Below are 21,696 nucleotides of genomic sequence, written 5' to 3'. Positions count from 1 at the left end.
CTAATTGACCAAGTTAAGACATCCTAAGGCATGTAAAACACCTTATTTAAGTGCTACAAGTCATAAGGATTGCATCTAAGTGTTAAAGGACCTTGCTATTGTGTTTGGGGTTCAAAGGTAAACTCCCTTGGAGTTTACGGTTTTCATGACCTTGACCTAATGAGTTTACGGTCGTAAACTCAGAGTTTACGGTCGTAAACTCCTCTCTTTTTGACCATAAGTTGTTTTGAGGATTTGCAAGTCCTTTGAAGCATTTCTACTTGGTGGTTTGGACTTTGGAAGGGACTAAGGCAACAAAACACCCCTTTTGAGGTGTTTACGGCCTCATGGTCATTTCCCTTTGGGTTTACTACCTTAAACCCATATGGAAATTGGTACTGTTATGTTTTCAAGTCCCTAACTCATTAAGGTAATTACCTATGTTAGTTTTTAGGCCTAAGGAAGGAATATGGCCCAAATAAACACACCAAAGGGTGTTTATGGTTTTGGGAGCTCCCCCAACCGTAAACACATGATCATGGCATTCTTTGGTGTTTTTCAAGGCTTAAACCCATCAAGGGAAGGTTCAAACATGTTAAGGAAGGATTAAACATCCAACTAGGGCTTAGATTAATGACTTAGGCACACTTTGGTGCCTTATTGGGTGTTTACGGCCCAAGAACATTCTTGGACCATGAACACCTTGTTCCATGTGTTCTTGGCATATTTTCTTGATGCTAACTTGTAATACTAACTCAACAAGACTCAAGGATTGAAGTACTTACTATAAGGAAGCTTGAAATATGCTAAAAGTCCAAGAACACTTAGTGTGTGTTCTTGGTGTTTTTGGAAATCTAATCAAAAACACAAAAATGAATGGATGAATAGATGCACAAACACTAGATTAAGTGTTTAATCAACTTGGAATGGATAGAACACTTACAACTTTGAAGATCTTGAATTGTTTCTAGTTTGCTACTTGAGAAGTTTTCTTGAGTTTACTCTTTTGGAGTTTACTCTTTTGGGGTGATAAGTGAAAAGTGATAACTTTGAGGAGTAAACTCATGCTTAAGCATGAGTTCACGATTTTTGGAAGTTTTTCCGACCCAAACATAAAAGTTTGGCCGTGAACTTCTAAGACACGAGGTGTTTACGGTTTCTAAATTTCAAAACCCAAGACGACACTTTCTTACACCCGTTCGTTTAAAGAATAATATTAAAATAATCAAACGAACTCTAAATTTGTTAAAATAAGTAATAATGACATTAACTTATAATAAGAAGTGATTGACTTCTAGGGTTTGACCGAATGAAAATTCCGGGTTGTCACAAAATTGATAGGAACATCGAAGTCTATGTCGATGACATGGTAATTAAGAGCCGCAATGAAGAAGCCCTACTCTACGATGTGGAAGAAACTTTCTAGATGATAACCAAAGCAAAGACGAAGAGAAACCCAGCTAAGTGCACTTTTGGAGTTGAGGAAGGGAAAATTCTTTGGTTATGAGATATCCAAGGAAGGAATTTTGCCCAATCCCACCAAAATCTAGGTGTTTCTTAAGTCGAAAAATCCTCACAACCTCAAGGGCATGCAGGAGATCAATGGTAGATTGACGGCACTGGGAAGATTCATCGCCAAATCCGCAGAAAAAGCGCTCCCTCTCTACCAAAAAATTAAAGGGTGCATAGATAAGAAGCAGTTCAAGTGGACAGACAAAGCAGATGTGGCATTGCAGCAACTCAAAGACGCCATACAACAATTACCGGCTCTCATCTGCCCGCTGCCAGGAGAAACACTATAGATGTATCTAGCTGCTTTCGAAGAAGCTATCTCCTCTATGTTAGAAGTGGAGAGGGAAGGCAATCGGGTTCCCATCCATTCTGTTAGCAGGGCCCTGCAAGGACCATAGATTAATTACCTGACCTTGGAAAAACTGTTCCTCGCCCTGGCATATGCCGTCAGGCGACTATGGAGGTATTTTCAAGCCCACAAGGTGGATATTTTGACCAGTTACCTAATAAAGCAAGTGCTGCTAAGGCCGGAAAAGTCCGGGTGCTTAGCCAAGTTGGACATAGAGTTAGGCGAACATGATATCTATTATCACCCCCAGACTAGCATTAAGGCCCAAGCCCTCGTAGACTTCCTGGTTGAAATTCCAGATACCATTAAGGGAGTGCCAATGACGATCTCCGTCGATCCACTCTAGCCTGAAGCTCGCAAAGAACTCTGGAAACTATACACCGATGGCACAACAAGCAAGGAAGGCTCAGGTGCAGGCTTGATCTTACAAAGAACCAAGGGTGAAGAAATCAGTTACGCGTTGCGATTTGATTTCCGGGTATCGAACAACGAGGCAGAGTATGAAGAACTCTTAGCAGGTCTAAGGCTAGCCAAGGACGTTGCCGCGAAAGAACTAGCAGCTCTTAGCGATTCGCTACTTCTCACAAACCAAATAAACAGTACGTATGAGGCAAAGAACCCCAGGATACGGAAATACCTAGATCCAGTCCATAACTTTGCCAACACATTCAAAAGTTTTTCAATAAAAATAAATCTCCTTGGGAAAAAACGCAAGGGCGGATGCTCTCAGCAAGCTGGCTTCTACTTCGTATGACCATCTCAACAAGAAAGTGTTGGTTGAAGTACTCCCAGAAAGAAGTATTGATAACCAAAAGGTCAATACAATATCAGCTCCTCTAGAATGGACCAAACCCTTTGTTGACTACTTGCACAATGGCGTGCTTCTAGACGACCCAGAGGAGGGGAGAAAAGTCAAAATTAGAGCACCACATTTTGCAATCATGGTGTAGGGTCCATTATGTGTTGCGTCTTGGGCTCGGTTCATAGTGCAATTTTGTATCCGGATTGGGCCTGTCTATCCGTGATTTATTAATTAGGGTTTAGTATTTATAGATGCTTGCATGCATCTTTGTACGTAACATTTTTGGAGTCGATCATTCATAGCAAATACCTTTTATCGATTGTAACCCTAAAAAGCCTCTACAGCGGAAGTTCTTTATCGAGCTCTGCTAAGGTGTGAATCTATTGAATCATTCAGCATATTTTGATTCATTCTCTTGTTTGATATTTCTGTTTGCTTTATTGTGATTAACCTGTTTAAGATCTAAACAATCAAAGAGTTCTTTAACTCATCAATTGGTATCAGAGCAGGAGACTGTGTAATTCATACACATCTCTTATATGAAAGAAGTGATTAGGGTTCATTCCGTATTCATTGATATTTATTGAGCCGTCACTCCATAATTGACGTATCTCTTTAATTATTCATCTTGCCCTAATATTACGTATTACAAAGTCTGATCTTATAACAGGTTAAACGATCAAGCATGGACGATTCCCAATCCAATCCCATCAACATCTCTAACAACATTGGATCAACAACCAAGATTCCAATCCTCTACACTCAAGACTATGAAGTGTGGATGCACCACTATGAATATTACGTTATTGGTTCAGAAGATAATGGGTATCTGTTATGGGAAGCTATCACATCTGGCCCTTTCGCTCATTCAAGCACTTCAAGAATCATTAAAACTCAAAAGGAGTATAATGATCTATTAAAAGATGTGAAGGATGTCGCTCAGGACGAAAAGGAGAAATTCCAATGCAACATTAAGGCATTGAGACTAATTCGATTTGCCCTTCAATCTGACACATTTCGATTAGTAAGTTCTTGTGGTACATCAAAGGAAATCTGGGATCGGCTGCGAGAGCTGTACTCCACAAATGAAGATTTGGAGCACTCAATTCAGACCCTACTTCTCTCTGAATTTGGAGAGTTCAAGCAGAAACCAGAGGAGGTTGTTACTCAAAAATTTGATTGGTTCAATCATCTTCTCAGCAAGATGATCAAACATGACATAGAAAAAAAGCTCATCGAACAGAAGGTCGCTTTCTTAAATGGCCTAAGACCCGAATAGAGGGCGATTGTGTCGACGGTTAAAGCGCATGCGCAGTTCAAATCTTATTCTTTGGCAAAACTGGTGGGGATTCTGAAATCCCAGGAAAAGATTGTGTTACAAGAGAAAAGCGTGGTTTCAAACTTGGGGTCTTTGGCTCTTCTGTCTAAAGGTAAGAATGTAGCAGAAGAAGAAGAAGATTTGAATCTGGGAGACTACGATTTAACAGCTGAAGACTATGCTATGATGGTGTCAAATCCCAGAAGGTTCATCAAGAAGAAGTTCCCTACCAACAAGAACCGAAACTGGCAGGGAAGCTACAGCTCTGAAAAGGTGAAAAAGGAGCCGAAGGTTGAAGAATCAAAAAAAGAAGTGAAGGGTGAAGCTGATTCTGGTGTCAGCTGTTTTTACTGTGGTGGGAAAAATCACTACGCAAAAGATTGCGTGTTGAAGAAGATGGCAGAGAAAGATGAGGAGAAGGATGAAGAAGCAAGTCTCCTGAAAAGAATGGAGGAGATTAAGAGGAAGAAAGCTGCTACTAGTCCCTCTATGAATGCTCTTGTTGTGCAGGATTCGGTAGATGATGATGAGTTTGGTGGTGTATAGGTGTGGTCAACCAACTCAGAAGATGATGAAGTGAGAAAGCCTTCTCATGGAAAGGCTTATGTGGCGAAGAGTGGTGATGTTGGTGGAAGATGTCTGATGGTGACAAGTGTATCCTAGATGAGAAGATACAACACTGATGGTGGAAACAAAGTGGCTAAGAAGCGAGAGGACGTGTGCTTTACAGCGAAGCCTCTCAGTGTGCAGACCAGTGAGCTAGATGAACTGATCAAGAAGGTACAATCCATTTTTGTTTCGTTTAAAATTCCACAAACATCATATGAAAAAGAATTAAATAACTTAAATTCAAGAATTTCAAATCTAGATAGTTGTTTGACTCAAACACGCATCACAAATTCTAATCTAACTGACCAAATAAGCAGGGTATCATCCAAGAGCGAGGAGCAAAGGATGTGGATTGAGCAGAAGGAGTTGGAGCTGGTTAAATCTAGGGATGAAAATATCTATTTGCAAAGAGACAATCTTAAATTGTTGAAACAGAGGAATGTTTTTTGTTTAATTGCAAAAAGACTTTATAATAACATTACTCAGCTGCATTTAGACTGTGAAATAGGCCAGAAGATACATCGCATGATTTTGCCCTTCCTTGAGTTAAAGGAGGATGAAATCGATGCTGAAGCATACAACTCTGAAAGTGTTGTATCTTCAGATGATGTAAATCCCACTTATATGTATGGTCTGGACAAAATTGAATCTTTTATAAAGTCAAAAGACCATAAGGACATGCTTAAGAATCTTTTGGATGAAAATGATAAGTTGAAACTCAGGGCCGAAACTATACAAAAATTTGACTCATTGAGTACCAAATTAAGTTCAGAAAATAAAATTGATGTTGAAAATGCATCTGAACTTAATGAGGACGATGACATGAGTGAAATCTCTGTAGAGGATGAGGTTGACTGTTTAGAGTTTATTAGGAGCGAACCCGAAAACCACAAAAACTTGATTTCTGAAAATTCTGTGGAATTTGCTCGTCTGTCCAAAAATAAGTCCCCAATCCGTAAAGAAAAGGCTGTTGTATACCAAAAGGTTAGAACCACTCCCAATCAGGTTTATAAGGTCACAGGAGTAACCGAACATCAGACAGCCGAACTCATTGCCATGGTGAATGAAGATAATGCAGATGGCTGTGATGAGTTTTTCTGGTCTGCACCGATAGACAAAGCATATGAAACAGTTGGTTTGTCGGAGCGAACATCATGGAAGGCCAAAGGTAGATATGTGGCAGAACCACTAAATAAACCTACCAACTTTGACGTGCCCAGTTCCAGTGGCACAAAAGAGGTTCCGGTAGAATGCGTCTCTTCTACGAGCGAAAACTCTTCCATGGAAAGTGAACCAGTTGTTCAGAAGCCAAAACAAAAGACAAATATTCACCGACAACCGAAACATGTGAAAAATCAAAAGCAGCAGAGAAATCTGAGATACAAGAAAAATCTCTCAAAGCGAAAGCAATTTTGGCGTTCCCAAAATCCTCACTATACTCACTTTGATAGAAACTCCAAGTCAAAAGGAGAAGAAAATAAGAGTAAAAGGAGCTTCAGTCCATCAGATCAAAAGAACCAGAAGAAGACTTTCGGGCCACAGGAAGAACAAAACCGGAAGGATAGGTTTAGTCCCGAAAGTAACAACAACCGAAAGGCTGGTTTCGGTCCACCAAACAACAACAGACAAAGACCAGAGTTCAGCCCATCAAGCTTTTACAGCAGAAGACCGAGTTTCGGCACAGCAACCCACAACAACCAAAAATCCAGTTTCGTTCGATGAACAAACAGCAACCGAAGGTCCAGGTTCGGTCCCTCAAATGACCACAACCGAAAGGGTTATTTCGAACCTCAAGTCAGGAAAAATTCTTATTCTAATTTCTTTTCCTCTAATTCTTCTCGTTCTCGTTCTCCTTCTAAGCCTCATTCTCGTCCTACACCAAACTCACAATCGACGAAGGATTTGAAAGGAAAAAGGAAGATTTCCTCAGCAAATGAAGACCGAAAGCAAGCTAAAGTCCAAACTCCCGAACCTGAATCCAAAATACCTACATCTAAATCCAATAAAAGCAAAGGTTTTACTATTAAGAGGAAAGATGAAACAACCTTAATAAAACGAATAGTATGCATGGGAGGATTTCCCAGAGAGATAACTCAGAATGATGAATGTTAGTTGAGCGGTCCGGAGAGACTGAAGGCCGGTAGGCGTACCAGTCAGGCCGAAGGCTCGGAGAGCGGTCCAGCCAGACTAAAGGCACTGTAGGGCGGTCCAGATTGGCTGAAGGTTCTGAGAGTGGTCTAGATTGACTAAAGGCCTGGTAAGGCGGTCCAGTCATGCTGAAGACTCTGCAGGTATCGTTAGAGCGGTTCAAGAAAATGGATTGAGTATGTTGCAATGTGTTAGCATTAGAAGGTCTGGCCCTGGTTATTGATCTTGATTAGCGGAGATAGTGCATGGACTCAAGGGTCCTTGCGAGCAGATTCAGAGCATGTGTGCTGCGTGGATAGCGGTTATGCTAAAAGAGTGGTGTAGCGTTGGGCGAGCACCGTAGCACTTATCATAGTGACAAGGCGGCCAAGTGGATTTACTTGCTAAAGGAAAGAGGGAGGAGTGTAACTCCGAGAGGGAGTGCAAATTCACGGAAGTGAAAGCGGCAGAGCAGAGTTATGATTAGGGTGATCCAATTATGGTCTTTGAGCAGCATGATTGCGGCAGTGGCATGGAATCACATCCGGATGGGATGTCTGTTGAGGTCGCGGAAGGGATTCCACGGGTGTAGAGCCAAGAGACTCGCAAGGGATGCAGGGATGGAGTCTTGGACTCCCAACTAGTTTCTGATCAAGGAGTTGTGTATGTAATGGTGGTTCATCCGGGAGGGATGTTTGGAGGTGTCGTCAGTGTGTCAGGTTTTCCCAACCCGAGACTACTAGGGCTAGTTCAGCATGTGCGTGTGATTACAAGAAGAGAACTCATGGGGGTTGGTCTGAGACTGAAGGATGTGTCCTTCTGTCAACTTGGAGTGGTTAGAGATGGACTTAGATCGGGATTCCAGTGGTTCATGGTTATTTCTAGCTCATATGAGCCGAGTGATTGTTGTGATTGGAGCAGTGTTGCATTATGGGTAGTACTCAATTGATAAGTGTGGTTATCAGAGGTCGAAGCCGGTGGCCGGCTTGAAGCGGTGGTCGGAACACCGCGGGAAGGAAAAGTGAGTTTCGGGTTTCTATGGTTGTGCTTTGAGGAACCTGGTTTGGTTAATGCCAGGTGGTGCGTTGCGAGAGTATTTCTGGAGTTGGGTTATCGCAGGCTTCGAGGACGAAGCCTAATTTAAGTGGGGGAGAATTGTAACATCCCGAGTTCAGGAGTGCAAGTTCAGGGCTCAAAGTGAAAATGTATAAGGGCAACTCGGCGAGTCCATGGGTGGAATCGGCGAGTAGAGTCGCGACTTTGGTCGCGTGTTAAGTGGCCAACTCGGCGAGTCGGCGGTTGGACTCGGCGAGTTGGTGCTGGGCGAGGAAAACCCTAATCTTCGGGGTTTGCCCCCTATTTAAAGGATGTTATGCCTTCTCTTTAGCCTCTATTTACCCTGAGAGTTCCAGAGAAAACCCTAATCGTGAGAAACTCCATTATTGAGAGGATTGAAGCTTGGAAGAGGGAATTTGTGAAGAGAAGTTGGAGGAATTCGAGGATAGCACCAAGAGGGCTTGTGGATTTGAAGTCTACATCAGTTAGGCTCATCTTTGGGGTAAGAATACTCTATCTTGAACCCTTTTTCCCTTATTGTCATCCATGGTGGTTGTTTTGGGGTTTTTGGAGGATTTCATGAGTCATTTCGGGATTGGAAGATGGATCTGAGAATGCTACCTCAGATCTGGAGTAGTGGTGATCCAAAATCGCATAAAGTCCCTGTTGATAAGTGATTGGTGAAGCTATCTTGTCCCAAACCCAAACCCTAAAGTGTAAAATGCCTAGATCTCTTTGGATTCACGTAAAGTTCGCCACTTTACGTGATGGATGGGTCGTAGGAGGCTAGATATACGTTTTGGATCAATTGCATGGCCTGGAAGGTTCTGTTTGGAATGAGATCTAGAGGCACTCGGCGAGTCACAAAGGTGTACTCGACGAGTTGCTTGAAGATGGACTGGAACTCGGCGAGTTGGAAGAACAACTCGGCTAGTAGGTTGAAGATAACCTTAGACTCGACGAGTCTGTTCTTGGACTTGGCGAGTCTGGTCGTGAGGTCCAAGTTTCTTCTGGTTGAGCTGTGACTCAGTGAGTCGAGTGACGAAGGACTCAGAGTTGTTGGACTCGGCGAGTTGAGTCGCGGATTGAGGAATGTTCTAAGCTTGGGGACTAAGCGAGTCATCTGGTTGACTCGGCGAGTAGAGTCGGTCAAGGGTTGACTCGGACTTTGACCAAGGTTTGACCAGTTGACTTCTAGGGGCATTATGGTAATTGTTGGATATTGTTTTGAGTTCAGTGTTTTGGTGGTTGTCCAGTGGTGGAGATCGTATCAGTGATTGGAGCAGCTTGGGTTATCTGTTCAGTCGGCAATTTCGAGGTGAGTTATCCTCACTATATCAATAGGGTCTAAGGCACCAAGGCCGGCCCTTTATCGGATTGAGATCCGGGTATTTGTTGTTATGATATTGCTTTGATATGTTACATCCTGGTAGCTAGGGGGGGTATATGTTAGAGACCTGGTTGAGGTCGGTATCCTGAGATATATGGTGATGCTATGCTAGTGACCGGTTAGGTCGGCATCCTGGTTAGGATGATGATATGTTATGTTATCTGTTTGATTGGTTTGGTGACTGTGAATTGTTATATGATTGTATGTTTATGTGCACATGGTTGTTTGGACTGGAGTTGGGTTGAGGCGGGTCCTGCTTCGTGTTGTAGGCCAAGATACCCAGGGCGTACCGGTTGTCTCGAAGGCCTAGCGAGCGGTACAGATAGGCTGTAGGCCCCAAAAGGGCAGACCAGACGTGCCGAGGCTCAGAGAGTGGACCAGGCCGACTGTAGGCCCGGTGCGGGCGGACCAGTCATACGGTAGACTCAGAAAGTGGACCAGGTGGATTAAAGGCCCGATGCGGGCGGACCAATCACACTGCAGATTTGATGTATATGGCTAGACTCGGAGGGTGGACCAGGTGGACTGTTGGCCGGTGCGGCGGACCAGTCACACAGTAGACCCGAAGTGCATGACTGTTCTGTGATCGGATATGATATGACATGTTATGCGTGTATGTGTATGGTATATGCGGTTGGTATTTTAGGGATATCTCACTAAGCTTTCGGGCTTACAGTTGTGGTTTATGTTTTTCAGGTACTTCAGGAGACCGTGGCAAGGCGAAGGCGTGATCGTACCGCTCCTCATGTTTATGTTGTGCCGAGATTCTGGGAATACTCTAAATAAATTGTATTGAAAACCTTTTGTAATAATTTAATGAAATCGGGTTGTTTTTTTGAAAAATGTAAATTGGTTGGAATTTTTCGGTCGTTACAAGTTGGTATCAGAGCCTTGGTTTGAGTGAATTGGAGGAACACTCGTGTGACTCCAGTCTCAAATCGAGGAGAGTTTTCAAAAGAGAGTTTAAAATGGTTTTCAAAATGGGTAAAGGAGGACGCGGAGGTACGATCAGCCGGAGCCAGTAAGTAACCCCAAAATACCATACATGATATTTATTTTGAGCATTGATAGAACAACATGCTAGTGCTAGGCTATGGATCTTCAGGATTTCATGATAATGTTGCCTGATTTATGATGCCTGTTAGCCTAGGGTTTCCTTGTGGGAGATTTCCAGTGTAGTGAGGGTTGAGCGCTTGTTTTGTATGTTTTCGCTAGGGTGTTATGGTAGTACTTCATACAAATATAGGTAGGTATGGAAGGTAGTATGGGCCCGTACTACTGAAAGCACAAGACCCATACGCGTATCAGGGAAACCATGACCTCTAGGGTTGGGTGGAGAGTTGGTTCCCGGGTTAGTGGGAAGTGTCTGAGATTTTTGTGGTGTTTTTTTTAGTATGGAGATTCCGAGGCATGCTGGGAGTGGATCCGGGTCAGGATCGGGAGTAGGAGAGGGAGTTCCGGGCGGGTCAGTACCGCCCGAGGTTGTTGGTCAGATGAGCACGTGTGAGTTGGATGCGAGGATTCGTGAGATCTTGCATGATGAGGTTGCTGCGTTGTTCCGGGCCGAGTTGCCGGAACTATTTGGATCGATCAAGACCGCCATGGTTGAGTATTTTGATGAGCGCTATGCAGCTCTCACAGAGACGGCTGCCGCGGCGGCTACATCGGCTGTAGTAGCGGCAGGGGGAGGAGCTGTTCAGGGTTTTTAGTATCGGGACTTCGATAATACGAAGCCTCCCACCTTTGACGGAGTTCAGGACTCGATTGTTGCTATGAGATGGTTATCGGACGTGGAGGGGTGTTCCTTCACGTGTTCATGCCCTGCTGATCAGAGGGTGAGGTGTGCTCTGAACCTATTGAGGATCGAGGTGAAGGATTGGTGGAGATTGACCACGGGGTCATATTCGGATGCGCAGAGGGCCGCGGTTTCATGGGATCAGTTCGGAGAGATGTTTAGCACTCGTTGTGTTCCGCGGGTTGAGAGGGAGAGATTGGCTCAGGAATTCCTTGAGCTGAAGCAGGATTCGGAGTCGGTGACTGAGATCACCAGGATGTTCACTGAGAGGGCAATGTTCTGCCCTGAGTTCGCTTCGGAGCAGGCTCAGATGTATCGATATCTGAGCATGATCAAGAGGGATATCAGACAGTTTGTGTCTACGCAGATGTGCGAGACCTTGTTGGAGATGCAGGAGGCCGCCAGGCGGCATGAGTTAGAGATTGAGTTGCAGTTGCGTGAGCTGAGGCAGGATCCGGTGCAGTCGCAGCCGGCGCCGAAACGGTCTAAGACCGTTTATTCTAGGGTGGGAGATCTGAGCGGCCACACTTGTGGGAAGTGTGGGAGGGGTCACACCGGAGTTTGTAGGTCCGGTGGTGCATGCCGCAAGTGCGGAAAGGAGGGGCACTATGCGAGGGATTGTCGGCAGTCAGCGCCGGTTCAGGATTTGAGGATTTGTTATCATTGTCATCAGGTTGGGCATATGAGGGTCAACTGTCCACAGCTTGCTGCAGGACCGGTGCAGGCTCCAGCACCGGCCACTTTGAGGATCACGGGTGGAGGTCAGGGTGGAGCGGAGCCCCAAGGGCTCAGGGTCGTGCTTTTCAGCTTACAGCAGAGGAGGTCAGAGCGGTGCCGAATGCAGCTACGGGTATGTTTCTTTCTTGATATCTTGTCATCTTGTGATTATTGTGGAGTATTGTTTATCTGTTAGTCTCTTTGTATGGTTTTCGGGTGTTATTCGTTGTTCTTTGAGAGTTATGGTTTGGTTATGGGTTAGTGATGGGAATTTCGTTGGTTATCATTCGTAAGGGTTGTTAGTAGAAATCTGGCGTTGGTCTGAAGGCCGGGTAGCATCTGCTTTCTGAGGAGTGGTTTGCTTCATATTGAGTTTCTTTCAAGCGGGATGATCGGTGTGGAAATGTGATTTTTGTGAAGGTTGCTAGTGCTAGTGGGAATCAGTCCGCGTGTAAGTGTTGGTCTTGTGCAGGGTTGTTTCGGGAGGTCGGGATAGCGACCGGTGGTTGTTAGTCAGTGCCCTAAGTGGGGGAGAATTGGAAAATTCTCCGGAAGGTTGATGGACATGAGAGGTTGTTTAACTCCTTGGGATTCGGCAGTGGTTCTCACTACTATAAAAACAGCCTTTTACGATGCTCATTGCGCGTCGTAAAAGGCTCAGACGACGCATAAATGCGCGTCAAGGAAGGCCCTGTCATAAAGAGAGACGACGCGCATTTACGACACGCATTTATGACGCGCAATTACGACGCACGTTTACGACACTCAATGCGTATCAAGGAAGGCCCTGTCATAAAGGAAGACGATACGCATTCGCGTGTCGTAACCTTACGACGCGCGTGTTAATGACACGCAATGCGTATCAAGAAAGCCCCTGTCAAGAAAGGCCATGTCATAAATGAAGATGACACACATTTTTGCGTATCGTAAATTTAAATGTTTAAAAAAATTAATTTATATATTTATTAATTTTAAAATACCATATACAAAAAATACAATCCATTGCCTAATATAAAATAAAATTTCATACTAAAAAAATAAAATAAATTGCACAAATTATAATGTCATACAAAGAATCATTCAAATGTTAAACAAAAATAATACATTGCTAACATGGGTTATACATTCCTGTAAAACTAACAAATAATCATACAACTCTGTTTCTTACTGGAAAGGAATGCCAAACATGATTACAAGTCTCCCTTAATCTTGATTACTCACCTGCTTGAGTAGAATGCTGTTGTTGAGAAGGTTACCTAGCAACAGAGAAAAACACAACACCTCTCCCATAATCACAACATCATTTACAGAAAAGGGTTGTCAATTTCTTTCATTAAGACTTTCATTCAATCAAAAAATATTAAATAAAAGGGTGAAAAAAATAACTTACTTTTGATAAGTTGATCTCCCTTAGAGCAAACACAACTAATTCAAAATTGTAAATGTAGTGACATATTTAAAATTGTAGCGAGTACTGATGTGGGTGATAATCAACATTAAAATTGTAAATGCAGTGACATATTTAATATACAAATTATAAATTCGAAAGTCATTTCCAATATGTCTCCAAGTTTGTGTATTCATTTTATATAAATTATAAATTCAAAATCTCTCATAAATGATAAGATTTATGTATTACATAAAAATTAGGTCAACCTTAATGTTAGAATTATAGAAAGGTGAGTAGCACGGTTACGTAAGTACCTTAGTATAATAGAATGTGCAAATCCAAATGTCTATTTCTGAATATAATTTACATTGCCAACCTGTAATAATGTAAAACAATAGATTCAGTGGAAGATATTTTGCCGTCGATTGTAATAACAATAGTAAGGGAAAAATGGTCATTTTTTTGCAGTCATGTTACATCTGTTCATCAATGGAAATAAATAGTACTAAGAACTAACCTGGTTAAGCCATACATCAACAAGACATAATCCAAACACATTTTATATAAATTTTATTTAATATAAATTTTATAAAGTATAATACAACAAACAAAAACAAATACCTGTAGAGTACTATTGATCAGTTGTGGCCCATCAGAAGGAGAACACTGTCAATACCAACAACTCTAACCATCAATGCAATGTTCATTTTTTTAATACTTGTTATTAAATATAAACACATTGAATTAAAATATACCTAAATTAAAACATCAATGACAGGTAGTATCGAAATCATTTAGAAGAAAGATCGAAAACCTTCGGATATTTTATGCACTTAAATTAACTATGACTCAAACCTCTGTGATAGGGGTATCCAAAAAAAAAGATACTCGGTCCAAAACACATAATATAATATTATTTTGTGAAATTTGAGATTTAAAGCAAGTAAGATTTAATATGAAAATGATTAAAAGCTAGTAAGATTTATAATGAAAATGATTATAAAAATCAAAGAAAAATTAAACCAGCAGCCAATTAGAAGATGCATGGACCATTGTATTTGGAACCCAACGGATCTACATAAACAAAACTACAATTTTCTTATTTCTGGAACATAATATCGGACACCATAATAATTTTAGGAAGTAATAAAAAAGAAAGACTATATATGGAACAGAGGATACAACTTGCTTTGCATTAGTAACTACATCTAAAACACTTTTCCAATCGTCCTTTTCAAATATGGTTTTCCCGAGAAATTCAAAAAGTTTAAATTTTTTTAAAACAAATATATTAGTTATCAGATACTATTACTTACCAATCAGTCTGAAGAATTTCTTTCCTCAATCTCATCAAAGTAGCAACACTTAGCCTCGGGATTATATCATTCTATTTATCAAAAAAACAAGAATTGAAATTGATACCAATAAAAATAATATATAAATATATAAATATATAAATCAACCTGCATACAAACGGTTGTGACAAAATCAAGCAACTATCAGCAAGATCTCTAGAAACACAAGGTGGTGTTCCATATCCAACAGATGTAACAATATCAGGGTTAAAACCTAATTCATCGCATGTCTTTTTTCGAATCATAACGGATAACATTGAAGCAATTGCACCTCCAAATGAATGGCCCACTAGCCTTAACCTAAATACCTATAACAAATTATTAGTTATTATTTAAAAAATAAAAAGAAAAAGAAAAAGGAAAAAGAAAATTAAGAAATTGAGCACCTGATGTTTGTGAAGGCAGTCATTAATGGTTCCCATTTCATGAGTGAGAAACCAACGAGCAGCTTCACAAGTTCCAAAATGAGTAGAATACCCTTCAAAATTAACTTCAACAAAGATTTGTCCTTTATCCTGATTAAGACAATTAAGACAGAAATTAAGCTGATTCAAAAGAGAAAACAAGTCCAATATATGGATTTTTTTATCAATAAGAACAAACACTAATTTAATTAGCTGAGTCAAATTGTTTTCTTTTCTGTTAACCAATTGAAAAAAAAGGATCAACGAATGGACCATACTAATTTAAGGCAGACATTAATGGTTCCCATTATTTTTTAATTCAATTACTTTTTTTTCTTCCATTCTTCAGGAAGTTGTTGAGGTTTGCTCTTTATCCATCCAAGTAAGTGAATTTAATTGCTTCAGATTTGTTTCTATGTTTAATATACCGTTATTTTAAGGTGTTTGATTGTTTCATTTTATTTATTTGCTATAGAAAGCAAGCAAACTTGTTGCAAAAAGATCACAAATGGATGGACAACTTTTTCTCATCAAACATCTTCTTATATTAAGAGAACAGATTGCACCTTCTGACATAGAATTCTCAGTCACACACAAGGAACTGGATTTCTCCCAATTGTTGGTTAGTATCTACTTCAACATCTCCTTTTTCAAAAAAAATAAAAATAAATAAATACAATAATCTCTTAGAAGAATCTGAAAGTTTGTATTCATTTGTATGTGATCACTTCAGGAGCATCTGAGACGAATTCTTAGAGGTCAAACCAATTATTTGATTGATCAAGGTCAACTTCTTTGGCAAGGACACTGTCGCCTCGAGTTTTGGAAAGTCAAATTGATGCAAAGAAGGTATACAGTTAGTAATTCATGGTTTGTTGCCCGTTTTTTGTTTTGATTTAATTATATTGGTTTTTGAATTTTTGTATTATTAAATGTAAGAACTTGAGAAAAATCTGAAAGCCACATGTGAAAGTTTATCATGTCAGTCACTAAGCTAGTAGTAGACCCCATGCTTTCCTTTGTTACAAAGGTTAGTTATTTATCTTCTCTCTTTTTCAGCAAAATAAATAAGGGGACAACCTGAATAAACATTTATTTATTTTTTTGTGTTTCTTGAAGGTGACAGCTGTTAGGGTGGCATTGTTATCAGGTGATCAAAATCAGAAGTTAGAGTAAGCTATGGGAAAATCACTCAAGGAGCATGCGTTTGCTTCACCAGATAAGGTTGCTGAAATCGTGCAGAAGGTATGTGCTTATAAATCCATTATTTTTCAAACCAATTACTATTATTATTATTATTTTTTAAAAGTTATATTGTTTTCGTACAGGTGAATGCAGACATGCAGAATGAGCTACCAAGAGTGATGGAGAAAATGAAGCTTTATCTGCAATATCCATCGACACGTACAATACTTTTCAAACCAATCAAGTAAGATTTTTAATCTACAATCTCTCAAATATTTTAAAATTACTAGCTTTTAGATGTTTGATGAAGATGGTCAATGTGAAGTCAATGTTTGGAATGAGGGAGTTGAATAATTTGAAGACAAAAATCATACCTTGTCATCATTTAATCCAACATCCTCAAATGCCGAAAAAGCATCAGCAGACAACACTTCCTCCCACTTCAAAAATAACATCAACATCCATCATCATAATCAAAAACCATTAGCAATTTAGCATAAAGAATAAAAGTATATAAGATAGATACCTTATAACTGTAGTATCTAGCAGCATAACCACCTGCAAAAATATGGCTAAAACCACAAAGGAACCTGTCTTCCTCAAGCAGGGGAAGCACTTGAGTTTTTTCACTCACTCTTCTCTCAACATCATAGATCAACTTGGACCCACCAGGTACATACTTGCTATGAAGCTCTAGGGCAACCGTTGCAAATTTAAGCTAACAAGTAACAACAATTAATTTATTTATTTACTAATTACTATTATTATTTTATTTAATAAATGAATTATTATGAATATGAATCTCACCTGACGGAGGCTAAGGGTGCCGGCACGGAAAGTTCTAGCAGCAAGAAGCTTTTGATATATCTCTTCAGGGAGAGTCTCCCAAGTTTCATAATGTTTTGCAATACTCATCAACGTATCCCTGTAGTGTCTCATATATTAAGTTTTTTATTTTTTGGGTCCAAAAAATGATTTGATTCTATATTATATAAGTACCTACCTGTGTTAGCACCAACTTTCCATGAACCGAGAAGGTAATTCAACAGCATCCCACTCTATGCCACGAATGCCAGCAACAAGCCCTTCATCTTGTTTTGTTTGCATGTGCTGAAGTGCATTACCAGACTCATGGAACACAGTCTCCACCTAAATTAATAACCAAAAATATATGCCCAAACTCACTTTAATAATCCGATTAATTAAGAGCTTCCAACCAAAATATAAACAACACAAGTTTGCACACGTTACATTACATCATATTTTCATCGTCTCATTTTGCTATGCATATATGGATGGATGGATGTACGTCAAGAAATGTCATAAGGCTTGGCTTGTCTCCAACAGGTGGCATTTAATTACAAGATGTGATGCAGAACAGTGCGATTGGAAATGAAAAACGTCAAAATAAGTCAAAATTAGACTAAAAATCAAGGCCTATGTTTCTGAAATTGGATATTCATACAACATTTAGTAGACTCAATTGAATGTATGGAACATCAATTTCATCAATTGAGGAAGAATTGCAAGATGCGATGCAGACCAGGTGTGATTGGAAAAGGAAAAAGTCAAAATAAGTCAAAATTAGACTAAAAATTTAAGGTGTACGTTTTTGAAGAACGCACCGCCTCTACCGATTCATCTACGCTTCACCTGGACGAAGCGTACGTCTCAAATCCAACCACAGAGGCAGCGCCTCTAGTTCCGCCATGGTCCGCTTCGCCTTAAGGCGCGCCTTAGGGCGTACGCTTCTGACGAGTTTTAAAACAATGTGTGCGACAGATCAAAGCAAAAAAGAAAACGTAAAGTACTCTAATAAAAGAAGGAAAAAAGATACAGAACAAGATAAGAGCAAGTGTGGTGTGGACTTACAAGTAAGGCTGTAGAGGGGTGAATAGGAGGCTGAGATCGATCCCGAGCGATGACAGAAGTTCAGCTACCCAGGAAGATGCTAATACCGGAGAAGAACTCTTTTATGAAGTTCAGCATCACGAGCGATTACAAGAAAGACGCGGGTGTTTAAGCCCTTTAGGGTTTATGAGATGGCGTGGGTGTTTAAGCTCTTTAAGGTTTATGTTTTCCTGTGTGTACCAAAGATTTTGCAAGAAAGGCAAGGTGAGTGACCGAAATCCTCAACCTCTATGCACACAGCAGGTTCATCCGACTCCAACGTATTAGCGACCGATTGTTATTACGATTTAAGTGAGATATGCTAAGCCATAGGAGATCTTTATGAAATTGCAGGTTGGGTTTTAGGTTAGAGAGAGAGAAAGGAAGACAAAGACCCTACGCTTCTTTCTTGATAATTGGAAGCGGAGGGGGTTTTAATTTTTCACGGCGGGGTTTAGTTTTCGGGATTTCATTTCCCGCTTAAAACGCGTGTTTTATTAAAAGAATATAAAGCGACAGTGTTACATGACGCACATTTTATAATGGGCATCCTCCACATTTCTTTTTTTCCTTTTATGACACTAATTTCAGGGCACGCATAAATGCGCACCCTCTATCCTTCAAATTTTAGAAGAGAAGACATTATTTTTGGGGCGCACGCTTTTGCGTATCGTGAATCACTGCGTGTCATTGTTTGCGCGTCATTAAAGGGTTGTTTTCTAGTAGTGTCTGTCAGCCAAGAGTTTAGGCTGGTATGGGTAAGTGGCAGACGTGCGGGGCGGGATACATACCTAGGGCATTTGGTTATGGAGGGCCTGGGATCAGACCGGGATTGAGTATGTATGATGGAGATAGAGTTCGGAACCCCTAGAGGGCTAGAACTGTATGCATGGGAGGATTTCCCGGAGAGATAACTCGGAATGATGAATGTTAGTTAAGCGGTCCGGAGAGACTGAAGGCTGGTAGGCGTACCAGTCTGGCCGAAGGCTCGGAGAGCGGTCCAGCCAGACTAAAGGCACTGCAGGGCGGTCCAGATTGGCTGAAGGTTCTGAGAGTGGTCCAGATTAACTGAAGGCCTGGTAAGGTGGTCCAGTCATGCTGAAGACTCTGCAGGTATCTTTAGAGCGGTTCAAGAAAATGGATTGAGTATGTTGCAATGTGTTAGCATTAGAAGGTCTGGCCCCGGGTATTGATCTTGATTAGCGGAGATAGTGCATGGACTTAAGGGTCCTTGCGAGCAGATTTAGAGCATGTGTGCTGTGTGGATAGCGGTTATGCTAAAGGAGTGGTGTAGCGTTGGGCGAGCACCGTAGCACTTATCATAGTGACAAGGCGGCCAAGTGGATTTCCTTGGTAAAGGAAAGAGGGAGGAGTGTAACTCCGAGAGGGAGTGCAAATTCACGGAAGTGAAAGCGGCAGAGCATAGTTATGATTAGGGTGATCCAATTATGGTCTTTGAGCAGCATGATTGCGGCAGTGGCATGGAATCACATCCGGATGGGATGTCTGCTGAGGTCGCGGAAGGATTCCACGGGTGTAGAGCCAAGAGACTCGCAAGGGATGCAGGGATGGAGTCTTGGACTCCGAGCTTGTTTCTGATCAAGGAGTTGTGTATGTAATGGTGGTTCATCCGGGAGGGATGTTTGGAGGTGTCGTCAGTGTGTCAGGTTTTCCCAACCCAAGAGTACTAGGGCTAGTTCAACATGTGCGTGTGATTGAAAGAAGAGAACTCATGGGGGTTGCTCTAAGACTGAAGGATGTGTCCTTCTGTCAACTTGGAGTGGTTAGAGATGGACTTAGATCGGGATTCCAGTGGTTCATGGTTATTTCTAGCTCATATGAGCCGAGTGATTGTTGTGATTGGAGCAGTGTTGCATTATGGGTAGTACTCAGTTGATAAGTGTGGTTATCAGAGGTCGAAGCCGGTGGCCGGCTTGAAGCGGTGGTCGGAACACCGTGGGAAGGAAAAGTGAGTTTCGGGTTTCTATGGTTGTTCTTTGAGGAACCTGGTTTGGTTAATGCCAGGTGGTGCGTTGCGAGAGTATTTCTGGAGTTGGGTTATCGCAGGCTTCGAGGACAAAGCCTAATTTAAGTGGGGGAGAATTGTAACATCCCGAGTTCAGGAGTGCAAGTTCAGGGCTCAAAGTGAAAATGTATAAGGGCAACTCGGCGAGTCCATGGGTGGACTCGGCGAGTAGAGTCGCGACTTTGGTCGCGTGTTAAGTGGCCAACTCGGCGAGTCGGCGGCTGGACTCGGCGAGGAAAACCTTAATCTTCGAGGTTTGCCCCCTATTTAAAGGATGTTATGCCTTCTCTTCAGCCTCTATTTACCCTGAGAGTTCCAGAGAAAACCCTAATCGTGAGATACTCCATTATTGAGAGGATTGAAGCTTGGAAGAGGGAATTTGTGAAGAGAAGTTGGAGGAATTCGAGGATAGCACCAAGAGGGCTTGTGGATTTGAAGTCTACATCAGTTAGGCTCATCTTTGGGGTAAGAATCCTCTGTCTTGAACCCTTTTTCCCTTATTGTCATCCATGGTGGTTGTTTTGGGGTTTTTGGAGGATTTCATGAGTCATTTCGGGATTGGAAGATGGATCTGAGGATGCTACCTCAGATCTGGAGTAGTGGTGATCCAAAATCGCATAAAGTCCCTGTTGATAAGTGATTGGTTAAGCTATCTTGTCCCAAACCCAAACCCTAAAGAGTAAAATGCCTAGATCTCTTTGGATTCACGTAAAGTTCGCCACTTTACATGATGGATGGGTCGTGGGAGGCTAGATCTATGTTTTGGATCAATTGCATGGCCTGGAAGGTTCTGTTTGGAATGAGATCTAGAGGCACTCGGTGAGTCACAAAGGTGTACTCGGCGAGTTGCTTGAAGATGGACTGGAACTCGGCGAGTTGGAAGAACAACTCAGCGAGTAGGTTGAAAATAGCCTTAGACTTGGCGAGTCTGTTCTTGGACTCGGCGAGTCTGGTCGTGAGGTCCAAGTTTCTTCTGGTTGAGTTGTGACTCGGTGAGTCAAGGTATGACTCGATGAGTCGAGTGAGGAAGGACTCAGAGTTTTTGGTCTCGGCGAGTCTTGGGGTGACTCGGCGAGTTGAGTCACGGATTGAGGAAAGTTCTGAGCATGGGGACCTGGTGGGTCATCGGGTTGACTCGACGAGTAAAGTCGGTCAGGGGTTGACTCGGACTTTGACCAAGGGTTGACCAGTTGACTTCCAGGGGCATTTTGGTAATTATTGGATATTGTTTTGAGTTCAGTGTTTTGGTGGTTGTCCAGTGGTGGAGATCGTATTAGTGATCGGAGTAGCTTGGGTTATCTGTTCAGTCGACAATTTCGAGGTGAGTTATCCTCACTATATCAATAGGGTCTAAGGCACCAAGGCCGGCCCTTTATCGGATTGAGATCCGGGTATTTGTTGTTATGATATTGCTTTGATATGTTGCATCCTGGTAGCTAGGGGGGTATATGTTAGAGACCCGGTTGAGGTCGGTATCCTGAGATATATGGTGATGCTATGCTAGTGACCGGTTAGGTCGGCATCCTGGTTAGGATGATGATATGTTATGTGATCTGTTTGATCGGTTTGTTGACTGTGAATTGTTATATGATTGTATGTTTATGTACACATGGTTGTTTGGACTGGAGTTGGGTTGAGGCAGGTCCTGCTTTGTGCTGTAGGCCAAGATACCCAGGGCGGACCGGTTGTCCCGAAGGCCCAGCGAGCGGTACAGATAGGCTGTAGGCCCCAAAAGGGCGGACCAGACGTGCCGAGGCTCAGAGAGTGGACTAGGCCGACTGTAGGCCCGGTG

General features: G+C 41.8%; 1 protein-coding gene across 1 annotated transcript; it reads right to left on the bottom strand.

The window, feature by feature from the left end:
- Positions 1 to 16,356: 16,356 nt before the first annotated feature.
- Positions 16,357 to 17,342, bottom strand: LOC145060009 (putative cytosolic oligopeptidase A). The gene is made up of 5 exons (XM_079007751.1): positions 17,298 to 17,342; positions 17,019 to 17,137; positions 16,796 to 16,913; positions 16,515 to 16,706; positions 16,357 to 16,428 (listed from the first exon to the last, which is right to left on the bottom strand). Exons 1-5 carry the CDS (start codon positions 17,340 to 17,342, stop codon positions 16,357 to 16,359), a joined length of 546 nt encoding a protein of 181 aa, XP_078863877.1.
- Between the last annotated feature and the right edge of the window lie 4,354 nt (positions 17,343 to 21,696).

Source organism: Lactuca serriola, chromosome 6 (assembly GCF_051521515.1).
Source record: "Lactuca serriola cultivar US96UC23 chromosome 6, Lser_US96UC23_V15, whole genome shotgun sequence".
NCBI lineage: Eukaryota > Viridiplantae > Streptophyta > Magnoliopsida > Asterales > Asteraceae > Lactuca > Lactuca serriola.
Note: the sequence above shows the minus strand (reverse complement) of the source record. Positions and strands in the feature narration are given on the sequence as shown.